Source organism: Bactrocera oleae, chromosome 3 (genome assembly GCF_042242935.1).
Source record: "Bactrocera oleae isolate idBacOlea1 chromosome 3, idBacOlea1, whole genome shotgun sequence".
Classification (NCBI taxonomy): Eukaryota; Metazoa; Arthropoda; class Insecta; order Diptera; family Tephritidae; genus Bactrocera; species Bactrocera oleae.
This window is the reverse complement of record NC_091537.1, coordinates 20,286,784-20,311,081: the sequence shown is the minus strand read 5'-3', so window position 1 is coordinate 20,311,081 and position 24,298 is coordinate 20,286,784. Positions and strand designations below refer to the sequence as shown.

At 35.7% G+C, this 24,298-nt stretch overlaps 1 protein-coding gene across 5 annotated transcripts in view; it reads right to left on the bottom strand.

The window, feature by feature from the left end:
- bru1 (bruno 1) overlaps positions 1-24,298 on the bottom strand; it is a 239,688-nt gene that overhangs the window by 65,814 nt on the left and 149,576 nt on the right. For all 5 annotated transcript variants that reach the window (XM_070106206.1, XM_036366791.2, XM_036366792.2 and 2 more), the window contains 3 exons: positions 23,595-24,034; positions 10,838-10,920; positions 3,740-3,788 (listed from right to left, as the gene is read on the bottom strand). In XM_070106206.1, coding sequence (XP_069962307.1) covers positions 3,740-3,788; positions 10,838-10,920; positions 23,595-24,034 — 572 coding nt within the window. The remainder of the gene's footprint in view (positions 1-3,739; positions 3,789-10,837; positions 10,921-23,594; positions 24,035-24,298) is intronic.

Here is a 24,298-nt window from a genome sequence, read left to right as displayed (position 1 = left end):
GGCATAGATTGTTATCTAAAACATCGCTATAATCTCCGAAGAAATTGTTCAGATCGAACTACAATAGAATATAGCTGTTATATAAACTGACCGATCAAAATCAAGATACAGATAAAAGGATATATTTATGCTATTGCATTGCTTCGGCGTAACTGACGTTAACGTTTTTTCTTATTCAATTAAAGTTTTATTAAAAATATACTTCGGTATCTGAATATTATTATCACTGAATACTGGAATCGATACCTGTTCGAAATGGTAAACTTTTCTATAATACACATTTAATTTAATTATCCTTCGCGGCATTTCTCCTACAACACCTGCTCTACTGAATAAAGTTAGTTTAAACGATTTTTTCTTCATTCAAATTATGCGAGAGCATTCCACATGCACCTCGTGTCGCTTGGTGCTCAAATAGTCATTTGTTGTTGCATTTTTTCAGTCATCAGGAGTAACTTTTCTAATATAAATATGTAGAGCACACGCTCAAAAAGTAGCTGGCGCGGTTTGTTAAACTATTTTTGTAGCGCCTGGGGACTGCCACTTTGTGCTCGTTGTACGTTTCATTTAATTTTTTCTGCCTTTTGCTCTTTTTTGTATTTTTGTTGCTTTTATGCGCTGGTAAATTAAATATACTTGTTAACATAATTTCACACGTCGCCCAGTTCTCCACTTTTCGCTAACGGCAATCTAGGTGGGTACTGGAGCGGGCGCCAACCGCATTAGCAGCCATGACTAAGCCAACAACAACAACGAGAAACGCGAAAAAGTCAACCAAATTGCGAACACCCACGCGATATAAATTCATACACAGCTGCTCGGTGGCACTAGAATATCAAAGAAACACACAGACACACCTTTGTAGAGGAATTAAGGCGCTGCGAATACACGCAAATGAGCTTTCAACATTAAACACAGTTGGAATGTTGAATTCCGCTGGAGCTGAACGTCGTGCCGCAGGGACTAACTGTGCTGCGCTTAATGATTATGCTCATGAATAAAGTGAAACAGTAAACCACCTCCATATGGTTAGTGAATATTTTGGGAACCTTTGTCAATATCACGAACCTCTCGAAGGTATGACATTGCCTATCGAGGTCCGACAGCTTTCAGAGAAACCTTACTTCTAGTGTTGCCGGAAATAGTAGTTGGAACTTAGTAAAGGTTGATCTAAGTATAGGTACCTTTTCCAATAGCCTTGTTTGGGCAAATCACGCCTGAGTCGTGTCAAGCTGCCATGTTATTTTTGTTCAGTATGGTTTGGCATTTCATTGCGGATAGACTTACGCGTGAACAGATTTACAAATCGTCCAATATTATTACAAAAATTTACGTTTTGTAAAGAATGTGTTTCGCGCGCTTCGCTCAATTTATGATCAACATAATCGGCCTACTGAGCATACTATTCGCAACACCATCACCCATCTTGAGACCCAGCATTCATTATTGGATAATATTCGACCTAATAAATCACGTCCAGCACGCAGTAAAGACAATATAGCGGCCGTAGCTGAAAGTGTATACGACTACCGTGGAGAGTTGATTCGACGCCGTTCGCAGACACTCGGACTGACGTATGAAACGACTTGGCGCATTTTACGTCGAGATCTTGAATTGAAAGCGTTCAAAATACAGCTTGTGCAAGAACTGTAGCCGCTCGACCTTCCCAATCGAAATTTCTTTGCTCTATGGGCTCTTGAAAAGTTCCAAGAAGATTCGACGCTTTCGGGCCAACTTTTGTTCAGCGATGAGGCTCAGTTCTAACTCAATGTGTATATAAACAAGCAAAATTGCCGCATTTGGGTTGAAAATCAACCTGAAGAGATTGAGGAGCTGCCATTTCATCAAGAAAAAACAACAGTTTTGTGTAATAGGTAGGCCGGTGGAATCATCGGTCCATTTTTCTTCAAAAATGATGACGGTGAGAACTTAACCGTCAATGGCGACCGTTATAGCGCCATGATAATCGACTATTTGATACCTGAAATTTAAGCTCGTGATCTCCGCGACATTTGGTTTCAACAAGACGTTGCCACTTCCCACACATCGCTGTTCTTGTAGCCACACAATCTAATACGGACGCAAAGCCAAATCCAACCGCAAAACTCACCATGTTGTTATCGAAGAGAGACCCAACTGTGCCGAACAACGTTGAACCGACTGATTTGGATTGGCCTCAACACAGTCCTTCACTACGGGCTTTCGTTTGACGGAGTGAACGTGGCTCACTATCGTGGAGATTATAATCATTTTCGAATTTTGCACTTATGCGTTGAAGAGCGCTTACAGTAACCACCGGAGAACGTGAATTTGTGTAATAATCTTGGATAACTTCCAAGCGTTATGCCAAAGTAAACATTATACGATGACAAACCTTACTGAATACACTGACATAAATCCGTAAACAAACATAGCCACCACGAAGTGTCAAAGTCACGTCATCTATATACCTATGTACCATACATATAACTAAAATACCATATAGCGGATTTTAACGATTTTGGTGGTCCATCTGTAAAGCGATGTGAAAAGAAGAGTCAAAAAACCTTCTTGGTATTCATATTCAGATTCTTAATATACAAGTATGGATACTAGGGATGACTTCTCATCCTTATAATGCTTAATTATACCTTAAACAAGTTATATTAAGTTTGCAACGATGTTTGTAGCACACAAAATAAAACTTCGGAGACCCTACAAAAATATAAATAGCGGTATGACGAGCTGAGTCGACTTAGTCATGTGCGTCCGTCCGTCCGTCCGTCCGTGTGTCTGTACATACGCGAACTAGTCCCTCAGTTTTTGAGATTTTGATCTAAGATTTTGCATTTGTTGGAACCGCCGATATCGGACCACTATACAAACTGAAAGATCGCATTCAAGTGCTGTATGAAAACTTTATTTTGCGAAGGGTATTCTTGCTTCGGCGAAACTGAATTTAACGCTTTTTCTTGTTTTATTTAAATTTTTGTGTGTTAAGTACAAAATTGTGAAATAAATACCACTAAATATTTCGCAGTTTTTAGTTTTAAGCCCCCAAAGATTTATATATAAATAAATAAATGCCCAAAACTGTCGTTAGTTATTGAACTTGACGGCGTCAAAATGTAAATCACTATGCATAGATATATATACTCGTATTCCATTCAGGCACATATAGTATGCATAAACGGACGCTGATGCTCCGCTTATCTACAATCGTAAATTTTAGCTATGCTGTGCTATGCTATGTATGTGAGGCACTCAAATGCTTAGCATCAAATGCCATCATTCATAGCTTGCCAGCATTTAGCTCAACGCAGGTCAACATTCGTCATGTTTCAGTTGCGATAAATGTGTTTATTTGCCATTCGTTGGCCAAATGTTTGATGGGCATTTGGCGCGTTGGAATTGCTGCCTTTCACTTTTTAACTTTGACTAGTTTAAATTTTACTTCCCCACACTGCACAAAACCAAACACTGGACTAATGGCGAAAACTGTTGTAACACACTCCTCAACTAACAAAAATTGAGAGAGAAATATTTGGGAAAAATGACCGGAGTCGAAAAGTGTTGAAGCCACAAATTCGCAGCCAAAGTGATAACAAATGTGTTAGTATTTAAATAGCAGCGGTTGAAATACTTCGCAGCATACATTCAGGCGTTTAACAAACGCACGCACGCCGGCCGAGCTGGCGATTCAGTTACGAAATGTTTTTGGTATGTCATTGGAGAAATGAAAAGCTGTGTAGTGACTTACCATTTCGATTTTCGCTATCAGCGGGCTTCATCTGAATGGGATGATACATCTGAAATAAAATAAAAAAATGGGTGAATTTTGTTCGAAGTTCATAGATTATCGAGATTATGAGTCTATGATATTTTATAAGTTATGAGCTTAAATTAAAAATATCAATAAAGATAAATATTAGAAATTATTTTTGTTTAAAGCCTCGAAGTGCAAATTTTTAATGGTAGGCTAAATGTAGTATTATATTTTAGACTTCAATGAAGATTTAGTAAATTGTTTTCAAGTGCAGGAATTTCGGCAGCTCAGTTTAATGCTGATTACGCGACTATAACGAATTTGTCGGAGTAAAAACTTCAAAAAAGAAGGTGGGTTAGTTTACTGAAAGGATGCTACAGAAGAATTATGATCGCAAGATATAAATACCCGTTTTGGGCTCTTCAGTGCGATCTAAATAAAGACCATTTAACAGCATGCTGGAATCCGTAGAAGCTTGAAGTTTTTTCCACTATGCCAGTCCGATTTTTATTAATGTCGGGGCACAGAGCATATTTACATGTTATAATTGTACCATATATTATCTTGATTCTTTCTTATAAGAAAAAGGTTTGTCCTAATGGATCAATTTTTTATCACCAGTCACAATCCTATGTAAAAACTTATTTTTGTGTCTTTCGGTCTTAATTGATATGGCGTCCAATTTCTTTGCATTTGAGTGCATCCGACTGCTTTAAAACGTTTTTAAGTGGTTGTTTAAATTACTCTTAAAAATTCTGCGAGGTTTTCTTGTGTTTGCCAACAATCTTCATCGAATTATGCTTCCAGTTCCTTATCTTTAAACATTTTTTGCCGCCCGAGGCGTTCTGCTACTTTTAAGTTAATATCACCCCTTTTAAATCATACAATCCACCAAAAGGGTATAAAAAGAATTGTTTACTGATTAATCGGTCAGTTTGCTTTAAAAGATGAAATATATATCGTTATAAAACAAGTAAACCATACATGGGCATCATATTTGTTATATTTCGTAAAAGACAGAGTCCTTATCTTTCCGTCTAGTATGTCAGGTAGGACAATATGATCGCCTGAATAACTGACATTCGAAGCATTTTATGGAGACTGATTTGCTCTTATACAATTTACTACCAGAGAAAGAGAACTCTTAACTTTCGTAAAACGAAGGTTCTAAATAGTTCTAAAACATTTTGAAAAAGTTATCGGTGTGTAATCAAAGTTCAATATCAGATCTATGACAAAGTTCGAGCCGAGCCGAACTGGCGCGCCTTTAATATCTTTGACTTATTATTAGTAGCGAAACCGTAACGTTAACCGCACGTTTTGTTTATATTTAAATATATAAAGTTGATTACGATTCGAGATGGCCAAGTCAGGAGCCTCTCTAGACGAATCCGAGGCGGGGATAATACCGTGCCCACTAGAAACGACCAAGATCAATACGCAATTTGAACAAATAGCTGAGGACAGATGGAAATCTGTAACCAAGTGTAAGATAGAAAACAGATATGGCCAAAATATGACAAGTCAAGAACTAAGAATTGATTAGATAGGTCCAGAAAAAGTATATATAAACTTACAGCCACCATAAAGGGGCATTGACCATTTGAAGAATGAAATATAGCAATAGGAAACGGTTTTACACCTCCGCTGTGAGTACCCTTTATCATAAATCCGACGTAGAACTCTTGGAATCCATCAGATACCAAATCTTGAATGTCTATCTACAAAAGCATAACGGAGATTATTTGTTTCGTCGACGGCAACAAATGGTTTGAACACAACAATGAAATGAGTTAACAATATTTAAAGGTCTTATGAATAGTATATCAAAATGGCACGAAGAGGCTGATAAGATACTGTCTATTATACTATACGATTCGAGTTGCAGATCGAGTGGTTTCTGTTTTGGTAATCATCATCTCTTACAATTTCGATATACGAAGTGGTTTGAGTCAGCTTTTCGTCTTAGATAGTTCGGAAGCCACAATAGTTAAACGTTTTCGTTAGATCGAAGAAAAAATTATTTACCTAAATTCTTTACATTCGACAGAATTTGAAATGTATTAAAACTCTTTAAATATTCGTTAAAAACATGGACTAAATCCCTGTGGGGATAATTTTTAAAATAGTTATGTAAACGGGAAAAGGACAACGTTATTATATATAAAACTCAGCTGAGCTGTCATCATCAGCAGGAAAGATTTAAAATTGCTGCCACAGCAAAAATGCCACAACTACAAAAATCAAACGTCCTCTTTTGCATACAAACATACATACATATACATAGCATACATGTGTGCACTCAATGAGCATGCACACAACACATACACACATGCAATCGTCACACACGCGTGGCATGTTGGGTTTCAGCATTTCCGGCATGTGCGCGTGTAGAAAGATGGTTGCATGCAAATTACGTAGTCATTCGTGTGCAGCGACGTGACGCTTTGTACTTTGCACTCGGGCAACTTAAGAAATGAGGAAAAACATACACACACAGACACATGGTCGAATTGCGCTTGATTTTTCTTCCGACGAAGACATTTCTGCCAATGTCGATAAATTCCCATAAAATTTCCGCTTACGTTGCATTTTCAAATGCCAGTTTGTTATTTATTTTGAATGGAAATTCAAATTTTTTTCGCCTTGGCAAAATCTACATATCCGATTTGGTAAACTCTTTTCGTGTCTTCACACTAATATACTGTAGCGCAAGGGAGCACAAACCTATTTCGGAAATGAAGGAATTTACATAATTTTCAAAATAAATTTTCGAGGTCAAAAGAGGCTTCATTTAAGGTATTAATGCAGTCGTATAACGAAGTTGTATTCTTCGAAAGCTAAAGAGAGGAAAAAGGACAACAATGAAAATTGCTCTCAAGTTTTTCTGACTACTTTACATCGATGCTTAAAAAATTCTTGTGCACCATAGTCATAAGTGAAAATATCAAGGTTGTTGCCTAAGCTTTTATAAATTTCGACGCACACTACATATACGCTAGTTCTACTACTGGTTCTACTGACAAAGCTTCAGCATTTCCTAAAATATTTATCACTCAACCATCGATAATTAATTTTTAAAATTATATTTTTGAATATGTGGCAACCCTCTTCAGAAATATCTGCTATACAAATTATACTTAAATATTTGTAATTTTACAAAATCAATATTATATTAAGCGATCGAATTGAATAAATAATCGCAAACAGGTGGCAACTCTTTTATTAAATTAAAAATTATTTCAAAAATAACCTTTCTTTACTCTTCTGCTTAAATATTTCATTTATAATAAATTAGTTGAATTATTTTTAGGCAGGTGGCAACCCTTCCTACAAAATATTTGCAGTTGCAAGCGTCCTTAAGCCTCATCAATTTGTTGAGTTATCAATCTTATTTATTACTTATTTACTTGAAATTTTTAAATAGGTGGCAACCTTCTTCGACTATTACAGTTTAACTATGGTTGACGTCTGTATATTGCCAGCGTGACGGAATTTGGTTGACCTACTCAATCACGTACTATCCCAATGATTTTACTACCGTTTTTGAAGAAGTTTCACTTCAATACCATAACAATACTTCCTATATCTTATATTTACTCCATACTTCAGATGCCTTCACATTCGAGGTCGGACCCGATCTAAATATTTAGTGCCGGTTTCGCCAATCCCGACATTCAGATTTAATTACCTATATGACATATGCCATAATTTCTGGTTTTGCTTCTTTCATTGAATTCGGCACAACTTTCAAATATATTGCATAATGATTCTAAGGAGGGAGGATTTTTTTTCAATATTATCAGTAAGAAGTTTTTAACTTCTTTTTTCCTAAATTTGTATGTATGTATAATGACAACTTAGTGGTGAAAACATGACTTGAAATTATGAAGAAGAATACTTTACGGCTATTGAGACTAAGCCGCTGGGCGGCCTAATTCAAACAGGCTATTCCAGCTTAGGTATGAATTGCATTGCGTTCGGTGAAAAATTATAAGGGTATATATGAATTAAAATCCAAGAAAAGAAATGGAGAAGGTTTGTAAGTGTGTGTAGGGAGGACTCCTGGCGTCAGGTCTATAAGATTTATCAAGGTCGTTATAGAACAGACATTATCTATCATTTAATCGAATAGCAATATTACGGCAGGCCTGACTGGTGTGTACATAATATCAACTAAATTCAAAATATATATAGAAAATTTTAATCTATTGACAAGAAATATACAGGAAACTGAGGGTTTAAGGTGCTCCATAAATTAACTTTACCACCAGCCCCATATTTTTTGAGTAAACTGCTTGCCGGCATTTCTTGTTCATATTTTTAAAACATCTAACATATAAGCAACCTCCTCTTATAGGAAATTACAAAGGTGTTTCCAAGTTATAAATTTAAATATATAATTTTAAGATTATATATTTCGGGCTACGCACACACTCCGAATATGTGTGACATTTTAAATTATAGCTGTTAATTGGCGAAGCATACCTGCGGCTACGCCATTCATACACATCGCTGGGTCATTTGCAGCACGATAACATGCTATAAATACCGAATTTTTGCCATACGAAGTCATCAGCGTAAAAATACCGTTGTACGAACAGGCGAACAATGTAAAATCCACATTGGATTACTGGCGTACGCATTCTTCAAAAGTAAACTCAGCGACCTCAATTGACGGACCGCTATTCATTGAACGAAGCGCCGAGGTGGCGCGCACATATGCCTCGGCCATGCATATATTAAATATTAAAGAGTGAATATATTTTTATAACGTGACACGTTGCCATCATTTTCAATGCGCGCTGCCCAACACTGGCTTGCTAAAACAAAGCCTACCACAGCGACCCCAGTCCACTTCGACTCGAGTTTTTTTGAGCTCGCATACTCCGTTCATGTTATGTAGATATAAGTATAGAGTACTGGGAGGACCAGGGCGGTTGCGAAATTCGGTAAAATGTATGAGGTTGGGCGCGTCAATAAATCAACGCGTACACTTTACCACACAGCAAATATGTATTTTCCTCTTACCGCCAACCACCAACCAACAGCAAGTCCACAAAATGACCGTTTTCGAAACTAAATGCAAACGTTAGCATTTCCCGCCCTTTATTTCACCATTTTCGCCTGGGATTTTTAAGTTTATTTTAATTAGACAACGTTAAAAATGTGAAAATTACGCTAAATATCCGAGCGTAACAGAGCGAGAGGCAAGGAGCGTGAAGCGAAAGTTCCAAATAAATTGGGTGTATTGCAATTAGGGCAGCAGAAACTGGTTTTGAAAAATTTCGCAACTACAATACATAAGGGTTGAGTCTATAGCCTTAAACAAAACAGAAGGGAAAAGGAAATTTCGAATGGGTTTTGTGCTTTCCATGCAAATGGTACATTCTAGATTTGTAACCATGAAAAGAGCAATTTAAAAGAAACACTAATCGCACAAGAAATTTCTAATGAATCAAAAGCAAAGAATAAAGTTAATTAAAGAGTTAATGGTTCCTCGAGCGCTTTCCCAGTTTATCCGTTTAAATAGTTTTTCTTAGTTGAAAAATAACATATGTACGTAGAAAAAAATTATTTTTAGTTCATTTCCAGGCCTGCACTGCAACCAAATTGGCACTGCTACAGTGCGTGTCTGAAGTTTGTTGCATCTGTAGTGTGGTTGGCGTACTGTTCTCGTTGACGTAATCAAGGAATGACCTCTGGATGTTCCCAGGAGGCGGCTCCGCTTCAAATTATAGTTAAGCAGACGATTGCAGAAATGGTTTCTGCGAAAACATCGCTGCAGAAACAGCCTGTAGAGGAGTACAACCCGAAGAATACAGGCCTCACTGTGTAGGTGTGCGACAGTTGACACCACGAGGCACCCTGTAATATTACGGAGCGCAGTATTCTGACACGTCTGAAGCTTCTTCGTTCGCGTTTCACTACATCCAGGCGACCATATCGCTAAAATCAGTGTATTTTCGTAAACAGTGTATAAGCACAAGCAAGTTTATAATAAAATTAGAATGAAATATTTCTCACTCAACTACACATATTTTCAATCCCCCACCCGCAGAGAGTAATTTTATTGAATTAAATAGTAGTACTAGTTCTATGAATTTTTATATCAAAGACATTGAGAGTAAAAATAATAACGATAAATAAACTGAGTTTTTTTTCCTACAAATCTTTCCGGAAAATTCTTCGTTTGAAATGAGTTTAAGAATTATGCAACGGCTTATCCAAGTAAAGGTACTATTTTCAATAACCTATTTTTGACATTTCACTATATATACCTATATTATATGTATATATACTATATTACATATTAGGACTGCGTTTAGTAAGCGAGTGCCAAAAGGATGAACCACATAAACAAAAGTTCCTTGAACATATTTGACAACCCTGTTAGAACCCCAGCTTTTAGTTTCATGATCCTTTTTTGCTCGTTCATGTGGTTCTATACTTTAAAAATCGATCGAATCACGAAAAATATCGAAATCGATTATTTCTCTAAACTTGTAGAAAAAGGTTTTTTACTAAGCGAGTGTTTTTTTGCCTTTCACTTATAAGAATATGATTTTAATATTTTAAAAACAAGCACAAAAAAAAAATTTAATAAAATTATTTTTTTTATAAAAAAAAGTCGAATAAACTCAATTCAATCTCACTGAAAAGCTTAGAAAAAATCGTAAAGGATAGGCCGTCAAGTAACTTTTTCTAGAAACATTTTTCTTCGTATACGCAAATGTTTAAAGGTAATTTTTCCAAAAGTTGAAATTTTGAAAATTCGTAACTCCAATTTATATTGAGTCGAAATAAAAAATACGTGTCCAATATTTTGCTTCAAAAAACACAAAAAAAAATTTTTGAATGTATTTTCAATGGAATGACCCATATATAATGAATATTTATTCCAGATGAAATTGCCATGCAGCCATTAAGTTCACTCCCTCTTTTCATTTTCAAATATAATTAGCATATTAAAAAGGTGCTTAAATTTGATTTATAGCAACAATGCTTAGGCACATAGAAGATAAACTCCCCGGATAAGTGTAATAAATGACATGAAATATAGCGAATTCATTTTAAGTTTTATGAACTTACCCCATTTAAGGTTTTCACATTGTGCAGGGCATCTTGAGCTTTTAAGGCAGCGCGACGAGTATAAAATGTCACGAAACAGCAACCTGGAGAAGAAAGAAAAAAGAGAAGGCAAAATATGAACAACAATAAAAAGTGGATATAGAAATTTTTAAAAATTATATAGTTACATATATATTTGCTTATATGTAAGATGTATACGCTAGGTAGAAATATACTCGTAAATAATAAAAAAACTAAAAATATTAGTTGGAAACATGGCAGTACTAAATTAAATGCTTATCGCCACGACAACCTTGCGTTGGTTTGTGGTTGATCATTTAACTGGCAGCTGGCAGTCGGCAGTTAGGAGTTGGCTGCAGGAGGCAAGGGGAGGCTATTAAGAGTTTCCAAACGGGGGGAGACTGTTGCCGGTCGAGGAAAATTAACCGCAGAAGTGTGGCCACAAAATACAAATAAAACTACGAAATAGCCAAGGTAGGAAAAAAAATTTAAATTTTATGAGCTTAAGCGGATTTGGGAGCACATAAAATTTGCATGGCATTGCGGTCTATTTCTGTCCGTTAGTCAGTTTGTCAGTTAGTCAGCCAGACTAAAGGGAAATATTAATGTTAATTGCTTAATTTAAGGTTTAGCCGGATAGTAATAAAGTGGCATGCAAACCGCTTTCGTGTGCGCGAGGCGTTAGACGAGGGCGTAGCACGATATTCACTTTAGATCTTAAATGCAGCACGCATTAAATACAGTTATAACTGTATATAATATATAGCTAAGTTTTTAAATAACAGCATTTTTAAGTTGTCAATTATTTTCACTTTATTAAAGCGCAGCTTAAGCGTAGGTATGTATGTGTGTGCAGGCAATTTTCTTGTGTGACGATAAAAAATTGAATTTCAGTTTGTCGAAACCACAAAACTGCGTGATTTGACTTTTTGCTCCCTTGTCATTCAATTTCATTTGGTGTTGCTATTTTTACTTTATACAATTTTGGCTTTTTATGCCATGCACCAACGCTTTTTTTTCGCTGAATGCATATTTTGCGCTGGCACATGATTCATTTCCGCATACAAAGGTACAAACGCACGAACACACGAGCTCAGTAACACGTACACACATATAAAAACATACACACAAATACTCGATATTCTAACCGCATAAATTCGCTTGCACCAACACACGAAATTGCACTGACGGGAGTAAAATCTATTTCCGGTTTTGCGATTTTTCTTTCCGCTGCACAAACACAGACGCGCTGGGAATCGTATGCAAACTATGTGGTGGTGTATGAAAATTGCATGTTTTGCACGAAAAAATCGCAGAATATTTTTCCATACACATACAGGGCTATGAACCTATATCTATGTACTTATATATATATAAAGTACACATATATACTTCTAGAATACAGATATACGCTTGTGCTTGCATTAGTGCATATACACATAATTCTATAACAAATATATACAAGGACCAGACTTGTGTTTATAGCTTTCTATACAAAAGCTTTAGATTGGCTTTGATATTTTATGGGATCAGACCTATCTAGGTCCGAAATACTTTATTATAATGACAAAAAAATTGCAGTTCTATCCGAAGCATAGTCGAAGCGATTAGGGCAGTCGAATTCAGTACATACAGTATTAAACGCGTTTTTCTCAAGGTTGCATCTCTCAAATAGAGCGGCGATGGTACTCGGGCGCTATCGCACGTATTCACTTGAAATTTTAGCTCTAGCTTCATAGCAATATCATCTAGTAATCTATTTACGATTTTTTTGTTATTATTTCAACTATTTTGCGCATAATTTTTTAGGTCAATAATTAAGCCTCTTTAAAAAGACCACTTTTATGCGAAGATCTACAATAAAAACATGGGATCTTGTATATATTATATAGATTAAGGTTATTAATTTTGTTTTTGAGAGCACAAGTTGCCACAATCACCGTGGCCAATCGAGGCCTTCTTAAAAAGGTGATTCTGAAACTTAGTCGAATAGTTGCCGTTTTGTATGTCTACTAAAACCCGAAGAAGAGAAAAAATTTTTTTTTCTTTTTTTTCACATTATAAATTGTCAAACTAAGGCCTTTTTGAGGACTCTAGACTAAGATAACCTCTTAATGTCCTCAGCTTTTCAATGCTCAATACTTATGTACCTTTTATACCTTGAATAGGGTTTGTTTGTATACATGCGAACTATTCCCCCTGTTTTTGAGATACCCATCTAAAATTTCGCACATGTCCTTTTCTCCTTAAGGAGCTGTTCATTTTTCAGAACCGTCGTCAGTAAAGACCCTCTTGGGAAAGGTGATTCTGAAACTTAGTCAAGTATATTCGTATATTATACTATGCTAGAATTTAGAAGAAAATCAAATGTTTTGGCTTAAATACTATTTAAAAGTATAGACAACACCATTTATATAATAATATGCGGTTTGCGCTATCTGGATAGTCGTAAGTTGTCAACTATTCGGTTAACCGTTCGTTGTCGACTATTCGCGTTCATTTAAATGCTTAGATTTCAAATTATTTTCATTTATTTAAATACTCGCTGCAGCAGAGCAATATATTATTCGGTTAATATTCATATGAACTGTTCTAAACTGGGTATTCGAATATCGATTTTCGCGTTATTCGAATAATTTTAAAAGCCCTAGTTTATACGCTCGAAGCAAAGAATGTTAATATTTTAAATAGATTATCTATATTTATTAACATTCTCTGCTCGAAGCGGGTATAAAAAATCTAATAGGTTTTTGTTAAAACTACATTGGCCGAAATTGAATTTGGTTATATTTATTTTCTTGGATGTGTACCTATCATATAAAAAGAATTCTTTAGACTTCTTGAGAAGTCCTATAAGGAGGTAGATTGTGGATTATAGAACTCTTATGATATCAATAATAAAGTATCCTATAAATTATTTCCATTTGTTTGTTGTTCTCTTTGAAAATGTCTTGAAATATAAGAACGGTCAATGAATTTGAAAAGGTTTTTTAAGTCAAAAATATTAAGCGGTTTGCCTAAGGTAGTTTTTTCGATCATCAAATATTTTTTTGACCCAAACAGCTAACTCTCGTTCCACAGTGCCTTGTCGCACAAAACTAACTAATTTTCGCAGAGCAATTTAAAGAAGTATATACATAGATATATCTACGTATATGTTTGAATATACATACCGGCATAAACCGATAATTTTTGTATACGGTGAGCTTGAATGCTGCTGAATTTCGCAAAAAAAAAAATTTCCGTGGTTTTCGTGGTGTTAAGTTTTTGTTGTTGTTAGTATTTTTAATATTGCGAAATATGTTGCTGTTAAATTCGAAAACAATTTAATTTTTTTTTGTGGTTTGAAATGGTGGGAAAACTCTGACACGCTGTCATATAGTTAATCAGAGCGCTCTTTGTCGATCGATAGTCAAATGAACGAAATCGCTGTGGCTAATAATTCTCTTTTGAGGTAGCTGTGGAGGAATTTTAGCTGTTCGAACTGAAATACATACATACATTCTGTGTTGAGGTTATATTGAATTTTGTTTTGCTTCGTAATTTCAACCGAAACTATGTAGACCATATCGAAAATAACTTCAATATACAGATTATGCTAGAAATATGAAAGATGGGCCCTTAATCATGTCGAACATAAGTAAAGTTTGGTTTATTTCTAATCGATTATTAACAGCCTGAGTACTGTACTGTACTGTGAGTACTTCTGTTGGGGATTTGTAGGAGAAGTTAATGATTAATTAAAAAACTAAATTAGTTGAAACGGAATAACCATTAATAAATACATTACCGATTGTATATGAGTCTAAAGAGCCTCTAAAGCGATGCTGATATTTTGAACTTTTGGAATATCTATGGAGAGTTCCTTTTCATAATCGGTCGATCATTAAATGTACTATTTGATAAGGAAAAAAATGTTCCGGAAATATTGTATAATTAGAGGTATCCGACCGCCTGCAAATAGATACCTCAAATTCCAATGGTCCAGTATCTCGTATTGGTACGCGATATTGCTGAACTAAAAAGACTAAGTGACATAAAACGTTGCGCAAGGGAAAACAGTCGGCTCTTTGGGTGCTTTCTTTGTTTACTCTGTACAGGAAGTGGAACCGTGAGATTGCTTCTGTGTCGATTCGTAACCGTCGATAAAACATGGAACACGCAAAGACCGTGAAGCTGCCGAAATAGTGGAACTCACCGGCGAACCTGATCCCAAGAAAGCGGGGAGTGGCTTATCGGTCGTAAAGAGAGTGACCACCGTTTTCAAAGATTCACGAGTTGTGATCGACATGGACTACCTGAAGAAACGCAAAACGGTTCCAGGCCTCTACTATGCTGAATTATTGTAACGATGCAACGCCTAATTGTAAAATGAGCGACTCCCTTTAACGAGAAAAAACTGTCTTTCCACTAAGACAACGCATTCGCTTACAGCTCAGTCATCGCCTGTGAAAAATTGGCTGAATTAGGCTACGAACTGCTGTCCCATACACCGTTTTCTCCAGATTTGACGCCGTTCAACTTATTTTTGTTCCTAAACTTGCAAAAGTTCGCAAGTGTCAAATATGGATCAACAGATAGAAATTTGTACCGAATAAGGAAGGCGTGAGCAATCGTGAAAAATATTCCAATATTGCTATACTATTACCGGGAGCGATGTCTTAAGGAGAGTTGCTCTTAGCCGGGTTTTACTGTAACTATGTATATCAATAGTAATATAATGAGCATTAAGTTAATTAAACTCTACGATTTGTTTGGTCAAGCTGTTCTTATAGACTAATATAAATCTCCTACAATTGAGATATCACCAAAAACATGTATATTTATATTTGTCTGCCGCAATAAATCGCCGCCGACATTGAAGGAATTATTATGCCAAATCTGTTTTGCCATAGGTAAAAGCTTACAATTTCTGCAGAATTCATTGAAATGGCAAATAAACAAAATAAGTTGCTTAAATATGTATTTGGTATACACATACATACATTAGCAGCTGAATGGCATAAATAGTGAGAGAATGAAATGGTAAGAGACACGATGCTGCTTGCGACAGGAAATATAGTCTTAGAGCAGTTGGACCAGACCAGTCACGTTCGCTGCAAACTTAATCTGTAAGACGCAGCCGAAGGCAACAAATAGTCGAAATCCTGTCCATAAGTACACCGACACACCCACACTCACACATATACACACATACAAGCACATATGATTTTGTGGTGTGAATTCGGTAAAATTGTGTGCGGCTAAGTGCGCCACACCACGTGCCGGAAATGAATTAATCGAACATAAATAAATCAACGTCCTTAAGTTTCGTACTCAGATTACTTTGGCAGCCGAAACGGCAATGAACCAAAACAAATATACAAACAAACGCACAAATCCTGACCAAAGCCAGAGCCAACAGATGAAAATTGTTTTAGTTTCAGTCTCAGCTTTAGCCTTAGCTTTAGCCAGTATGCAAACATAACTGTTGGTGAGATATAAGGTTGTCTGCATGTATCATATACATGTAAATACTTACTTACATACGCACATATATATGTGTGCATTCGCTCATGTGTGTAGTCAGCACAATGTAGTTGGTGTGAAAAAGCGAGCAGCACATTGAGCGGAAAATAATTTCCATAGATAAGTCACCAAAAATATCGACTTCCGGCAAACGCCAGTTGACATCAATGTCTTGTGGCATGCGCAGCAAAACAACAATACCAACACCACCTTAACGGCAGAAAACAGCGGCAGCAAAGTATATAAGTATTTGTTGTTGTTGTCCTCATATATAACATACACATGTAAGTATATTCTTAGGCTAAGCGTACCACTATGCTTGCACATAAGACTTGTGCTCATAGAGCAGTTTGTACGGCGGCAAATATTTTTGAAATGTACACTTGCGTTTGGAATAATAGCACTGCGAAATGATTTTTTGTATAATTTTGAGGAAATCAGGCTACCACAAAAATTGTATGCCACAAAATATAATTAAAACTTTTTCATAATCAATCTGACCAACGTTAACCAATATTTTAATAATTATTGGGCTCGGGGAGCTTTTTGGACCCATGTCTCTCTTATTTGGTATCGCACTATGCTACTTTAAGAAAAACTGTGCCATCTAATTCAGATGGTTTTATTGCACACAGATCGATATACAAGTATATGTTAAAAAGTAAACCGAAAGAAAGAAAATTATTGTTTTGGTAATACCACAGAGGTTGTAGTAATATATCGTTCTCATTTCGTTCATTATTTTCATCAAACTATACTAAAGGCACCCTAAGCGGTTGATCACTTGGCTCATGGCTCGATGAAGAAAGCAGCAAACTGAGCGTCATCGTGTGAACTGCAGGACACATAAACATCGAAATTCTGAATGAATATATTCCACCGCCTAAGTATGCTGGAGTGACGCAAATCAGAAATGGCTGACGGGCTAATGACGCAACTGTCCACGTCCCGTTAAAACCCTAGCGGGTCTCAAAAAACGTTTCTCCCTTGTCGTCGTTAAGTTGGTGTGGTAGGTGTATGTTGAGACATTCCTTGAAACCATAGCCTCATTAGGGCATCCGTCAACCCTCGCCTAGGCCTCGTTAGTGAGACAACCATTACCATTAAAGGTAGCAACAGCCTTTTCGAAAGGCGACGGCGACCATAACTGACTGCTATTTTAATCACCGTTAATGTATTTACATATGTTTATACATGTACCATATTTACATATGCATTTATGTATATACACCGCGCGTACTTTTTGGATTATATTAGTACTGCTTTGGTGTTTTCTTCGGTTTCTAAAAGTCAAAGTTTAGTAGTTCAGTAGTGAAATCAGGTTTCGACTGCTTCCGTGGCGGTGACATGCAAAAGGCGAAGAAACAAAAAAGCGTACAGCGATTGGTAAGCGTTGAAAAAAGTGAAGCAGAAAACTGTCCCAAGGATATGCGACGAATTGATATGCTAAAATAAATTGAAATTTTATGCATTTTCGTTGTCAGCGCACACACAGATAACGTACATATGTGCTACGTAAACCTGTGAAAATTGAAATAGGTACGCAATATATTTAAAGTGTCATTCGACATAAAAAGGTTAATTTACAATATATAGCCGTGTTCGATACGCCACTACTTTGCTATTTTATGTGAGCTCTGCTCTCTAGTAATTAAAGTAATAATTAAGTTAGTTCAGAAGCTCTTCATTATTATGCCAGTGCATTTTATCATACTAGTTACCTGTTCGATTCTTCACTACTCTACTCGCTTAATTTAATTGTAGCACAGTTCTGTAGTAACATGAAAGCAACCAGCAAGTTGTGCAACTGTATTCAATACAAGAGAGTACCGCTCGTTACTTTATCTATCCAATCTATTCAATTATACCAGTTGTCTGTTCGATTCGTTTGGGAGTATTATATGAATTAGAATTATTTTGAAATGATTTTTCCAATACATAAGTAAACACCTCGTGTCTATTTTACTGCCAATAACTGTATAAATATGTCCGTTAGCAAAATGTTGGTGGTAAGCTTTACTTCTCATCCCACTCGGATTCCACACTGCACTGGATTATAGTTTTGCTGCGTATGCATGTTTATATGTTTGTTCATAAATGTTTGTTTGTGGGCGATTTTGCGTTGTTTTCTTGCTCGAACTTTGGTAGTTTTGTATGTTCGAGTGCGTAGTGTTGCTACTTTTGGTTGCCAGCATGAAGATAAATAAAAATGTCATGCTAAAAGTTAAGTAAAGATTAACGTTTTGTTTCAACGCGGATGACACTTGGTCATTGCTGGAGAGCAAGAAGTTTGCTGCAGCCGCAACGAAAGTCACAGGCACTGCAATGCAGTCAATAAATCACCTTGAGGTGATATTGAATAAATTATGGTGAATGATAAAAAAGCTTAAAGTTAAATGTACAAGTATGTATGTATGTTAGTTTTTATATTTTGTAGTTTTGGTATAAGTATCAGATATACAAGTATATGTATATGCTTATAATGACATAAATCCATATGTATTTTATTATCAGGGGAGATTGTTCTTAAAACGATTTAACAAAAATTTATTGTTGGGCTATTTCATTTCCGATGAAATTGATGGTGATAATTGAATGAGTCGTACTCAAGTTTAAACGATTAAAAATTAAAAAACTAATTTCTATTAACAAAATAATTTAAACACTGTTAGTGATCTTCAATCCGGCTGATTTTTCAAATTGCAAATCGAAAAGACAACTGGTATAAATCAAATGATAGCCAGTAGGCTATTTAGCACTTTACCACCTATTCTTTTATATTAAATTCAACTGGAGCACTTGCTTCAAAAGTAAAGTGTTTGGCAGAGTTCAGAGATAATGAGCAGAGAAGTGTGTTTTCGATTTATTTAACCCACATATCTTAGTAACTAATTTGATCAAGATCTTAGCCATATGTAGCACATATTAATGTTTTAGAAGTGGACTTGTGTTCAGCGACGTTTAATACTTAAGAAAACATGGATAGTAAATCAATCAACAGAGGACGGCCAAGGGATCAGCGTCTCATTAAGTTCCATTCAAGACATTTCAATTTCGCCTAAAAAACAAACAAATCTGGAAGAAAGACCGTGTTGTAAGTTAACAATCAATCCTTGATTTTGTACCGTGATAACGTGCAGACACATAATGCCATAATAATTCGAGAGTTTTTGAACAGAAGTTGTACAAACAACATCTAACAATCACCGATTTGACTTGCTATGGCTATTTCCGACTATTTTCCGTTCAATAGACTCAGAAAGCACTGATGAAGACGTTTAAGTATGCGAAAGGAAATAATGGAGTCGCCATGATCATACCCAGCTCAGAGTATAAGTTATGCTTCGGGGATTGCATCAAACGTTTGCATAAGAGAGTTGCAGGGGAAATACTTTGAAGTGGACAGAATGGCTTTATTAAATTACTTGGAATCTCAAGAGCTACGAATAAGGCAGAAACTATTCAAGATATAATATAAGTGTTTTCGATTGCTTCTCTTTTGATAACTAAACTGCTATAGTACTCGGTGAGGCCTCACGTTCTACCTAAACCCTGTAGAAAAATATATATAAAACTTGTCTGCTGGGACAAGTCTGTAGAAGTCCGAAGCAACTTGTATTTGTTCGAATTAGTAAAGTCAACTCTATAATCGTTAAGATTATCAAGTCCATAAAGCCCTGTGACACCGAACTTGAGACTCAAGTGTTGAATGACTGAGAAAACCTTGTACAGAAAGCAAGTAACTAGGCAGCTTTTTGCTTTAACAGACATAGATGACATCCACAATCTTCCTTCTTTTATTCATGTTTCACCTTTTTATGCCCTGGAAAAGGTTTATTGAGTTTGTTGGATGGAACATTTTTAATCTTTTAAAGATATTATACTTTCGCTGCAGCCGAAATTAACGAATTTTCTTGTTTAGTTGTTAGATCGGTTGATTAATTGAAGAGAGATATTTTATCTTTCAATCGCTGGATTTGATAAAACTTTTTAGCTTCTTCCCTTTAGACAGAAACATTGAGAATCGTAGGAGACATTTATTTTCTTTTTTCACGTGATAGAACATATTAATATTTTGATATTAAGAAATTATAAATTAGTTAAAAATGCATACGAAATATATCATGGAGGAACATAGCATAATTCGATATAAGCCATTTGAGGGATTTCTCGGCGTTATTCAAACTCTTATAATTGGGTATATTAGGAAAAAAAAGAGTTTTCCTCTTTTGTATTTTTTATATAACATTAAAAAATGTTTTCCAAAATAAATAATAGTATGCACCATAATTCATATCAATCACAATTAATTATTTCAGAGTCCTTAATTTGAAGTTTTTAAACCCCTAACTAATTAGTTCTTGCCGTAAAAAAAAAAAAATAAAGTTAAACGAGCAAGCCGTCATTGGAAATTATTTGCCATGTAATTTGTTGGCTTCCACATTTAAATTTAACTTCTGCGACATTTCCATGCTAAAGTAATAAAAGCAGAGCTTCCTATCTCCCCCGGTATTCACTCGTTTGTGCTGCTTTTGTAAGGTTTGACCTCTAAAAATACCCTAAATTGCAAGCATTTCAATGACATAAAAGGAAAACATACTTGTACATAAAAGCAGAGTGGTGGGTTAATGGAGAGAAGAGTAGGAAGCTTTCACGTATTATTGTTGTTGTGTGTTTTTGTGAACGATATGACAAATGTCTGGTAAGTGAATTGACAATGATAAAAAGAAAAACATACGAAATGAATAAAACGCTTCCATGAAAAAAAGAGAAGAAAAAGCAAAAATGAGGGAAAAAAGTAGCAGAAGCGGAGAAGAGAAGAAGAGAAAGCCGCACATACACGTAATTGAATGACTTTTGCTTTGGCAATTCGCAAATGCAGCAGTAAAAAGTGGGAAACCTTTGTTGTGCGAAAATAATTTTAATGGACTTCCTCCATTCATGTATCCCCAGAGACATAACCTCACTTAAATAGTACATCATAATCATCGACGTGCGTCGACAAGTTTGTGCTGTATTTGCTTATCCAACCAAAACACATACATACATATATCGCACAAGCATATGTTGATAACAGCATAAAAACCATGCGAGCGAGTAATAAACCTTCTGCACTCATTTATTTCTTTCCAGACCATTTAAGGTTGACATACGTTTTTGTTTCTCCGAATGCCGACACTTTTACTACAATACTATATTTTCGTATCCATAACAGTATAACGAAATTTGCTAAATATAAGTGAAATCTAAATAATTATCGTAATTAGTTATGGTTGGTAGCGTTGACGACCGGCGACCTCTGATTTTATTGTTAATAATTATTTGTTAAATTACGTTCTGTTGATTCATAATTTTTGAGTTATCTTCTTATGATAAGAAGAACTCTAACAATTGTTAGCGCGCGTGACTGAAATACACACTCAGCTGCGACAATCTCACGACAGCTTGAATATGTTGATTGTAAATGTAGCCAAAACGTACAACAAATTCTCCTCGAACTCGAGAAATATTCCTTTTCTATAAGGAAACTAAGTTAATGTTACTTCTCAATGATTGACGAATTCGAGAATTCAATTCATTAGCGAATCAAGAAATTCCGATTTTTTTGAAGCTTAAATCTACCCTATACCTTTCGTCTGCTTGTCTTTCATCGACCTATTTACATGATCATATATTGAAGTCAGTTGCTAAAAGGCAATGTCATATCAAGAGATTAACTTTCTGCCGCTATATATTTGCAATGTTTTTATTTTCATTACTATTCGACGATCTCTTATGCTGTGATCTTAAGTTCAAAATAAGGCGTCAAGTCGTTAACCATGCTACAAGTAACTCTTTGAGTCAATACGAAATTAAATAGAAACCTCATTGCGGTAGAATAGGGTGAGCGACAGTCAACAGACTTGAAATTAGAATCTCAAAGACCATAATTTGGCTACCCGATCATAGAATAGATAATTTATAGGCATACTAGACCAAATGGGTTTACGCGGCAAAACCAAAACAAGAAAAAACGTTAACAGAAACTATAATAACCTTCACAAATATAAAATACTCCAAACAAGAACTTGATTTAGATCGGTCAATTTGTATGGCAGCTACATCTTACAATGAGCAGCTTCTTGGCGAGAAAATGACGTGTGCAAAATTTCAGATCAATATCTCAAAAACTGAAGGACTAGTTCGCCTATATAAACTGCTGACCATTTATATATGTATATATAATATAGGGTCTCTGACGTATCCTTGTGAATGTAAAGGTTTCAGACAAGGTGAAATTGGCATAAAAAACACTATCGCAGGGTATTCATCTGCGATTACCCATTTTACTGCGAGGACCTAAAGATCCAAGTTGACAAATCTAACAGAAAATAAAGGAGCTGAAGTGGGACAACTAGCGGAGAGGTGTCTTATCAACCATCCTTTTCAATCAAACAACCACCGAATCGGAATCAGCGAACATAATTAATTGTTGTAATAATTGCTTCCATTTTGGATAACTTTTAGACGGCTAGCTACAGCTAGCAGGCAAAACTGACGGAAATATTATCGAATCGACTTCGAAACGAATACAAAAATATATTATAATAAGTCTCCCAACGTCTATCGCCAAAGTTTATTTCGCTTTTTTGGCAACATACTTTGTATTTATAACCAGTGTTCCCAGACTAACTATACTTTCAGAATCCCATAATGTTTTATCGTATAATTAGCGGTGTCAATAACTAATACTCGTTTAAGTGAATAATTTTTGAATTATAACACTTCAAGTAAACTATAATTAATAACAAAATATTAGTTCAACTGAGCAGAAATTAGTAAAGAAGTCTAGCGGAAGGAGTTATTTTTAATCTCACTAAGAAGCATCTTAAGCGAATTTCATACTAGTTCCCACGACATACAAACGTTTCGAAATAAGCGGAGCTCCGATTCTTGTACACAAATTTTGGAGAGTCAAAAGTGCGAAATTACTAATTAATTTTGAATAAAAAAATATATTTAAAAGATAAATAATAATAATGTTTTAAGTTAAAGTACTTCGTAGGCCTTTATTACCTCAAACTCCCTCGTATTAACAATATGAAGTACCAATTAAGCTGCAATAATATTTTTTCAACACTTTCGACTATTTCACTCAATTCTACTGAAATCCAGCCACTTGTGCAGCTTACAGCTTATTCCCCACTCCGTTATCCCGCACTCACGCTCTAAAGCTCACTCATCTACGCTTATTCGCTTTCGCACTCACCTTTACTGATTCCAGTCGCCTTATCGCGTAGCACATTTATCGAATGCACTGGACCATACTCCTCGAACATCTCACGCAATTGTGCCTCATCCATGGATTTTGGCACTTGGCCAACAAACATTTTGATATTGTCTGGATCGGGTTCCTTCTCACCGAAGGGCATGTCGGCGTCCATGCGGAAGCATGATGATTCGTTGTCGACAACATTCCGATTGGCGCTGCACGTATTGTTGTTGTTATTGCCATTACATAAACTTGGTGGGCCATTGTTATTGTTGTTGTTGCCGCCATTGACAAGACCTGTGCTGCTATTGCTATTACTATTATTGAGTAGCGATGAACTATTGTTGCAGCCATTGTTGTTGCCCGGTGTAGATGTATGAATCGGACTATTGGGAAGGCTAGTGGTGGTGCTGCTTTTATCACTCATGCCAAATGCACTGTAACGAGAAGCGATTGGAAAATTTTTAACAGAAGGTCTCGATTAGAATCCACATAAATATTGAATCATATTGTTTGTATGTATGTATGTTTAGATGACTCTGGTACATATGTTTTTAACTAATATAAGTCCACAGAAAGAGTGCTGCATACATAAGTGCGTAAGGGTTGTCCTTAAGTTAAAAGAAAAATAATTTTTAAAATAAACCTTCGAGGTCTGAACGACGAACTAACTATTTAACGTTTTTCCATCTGATGCCCAA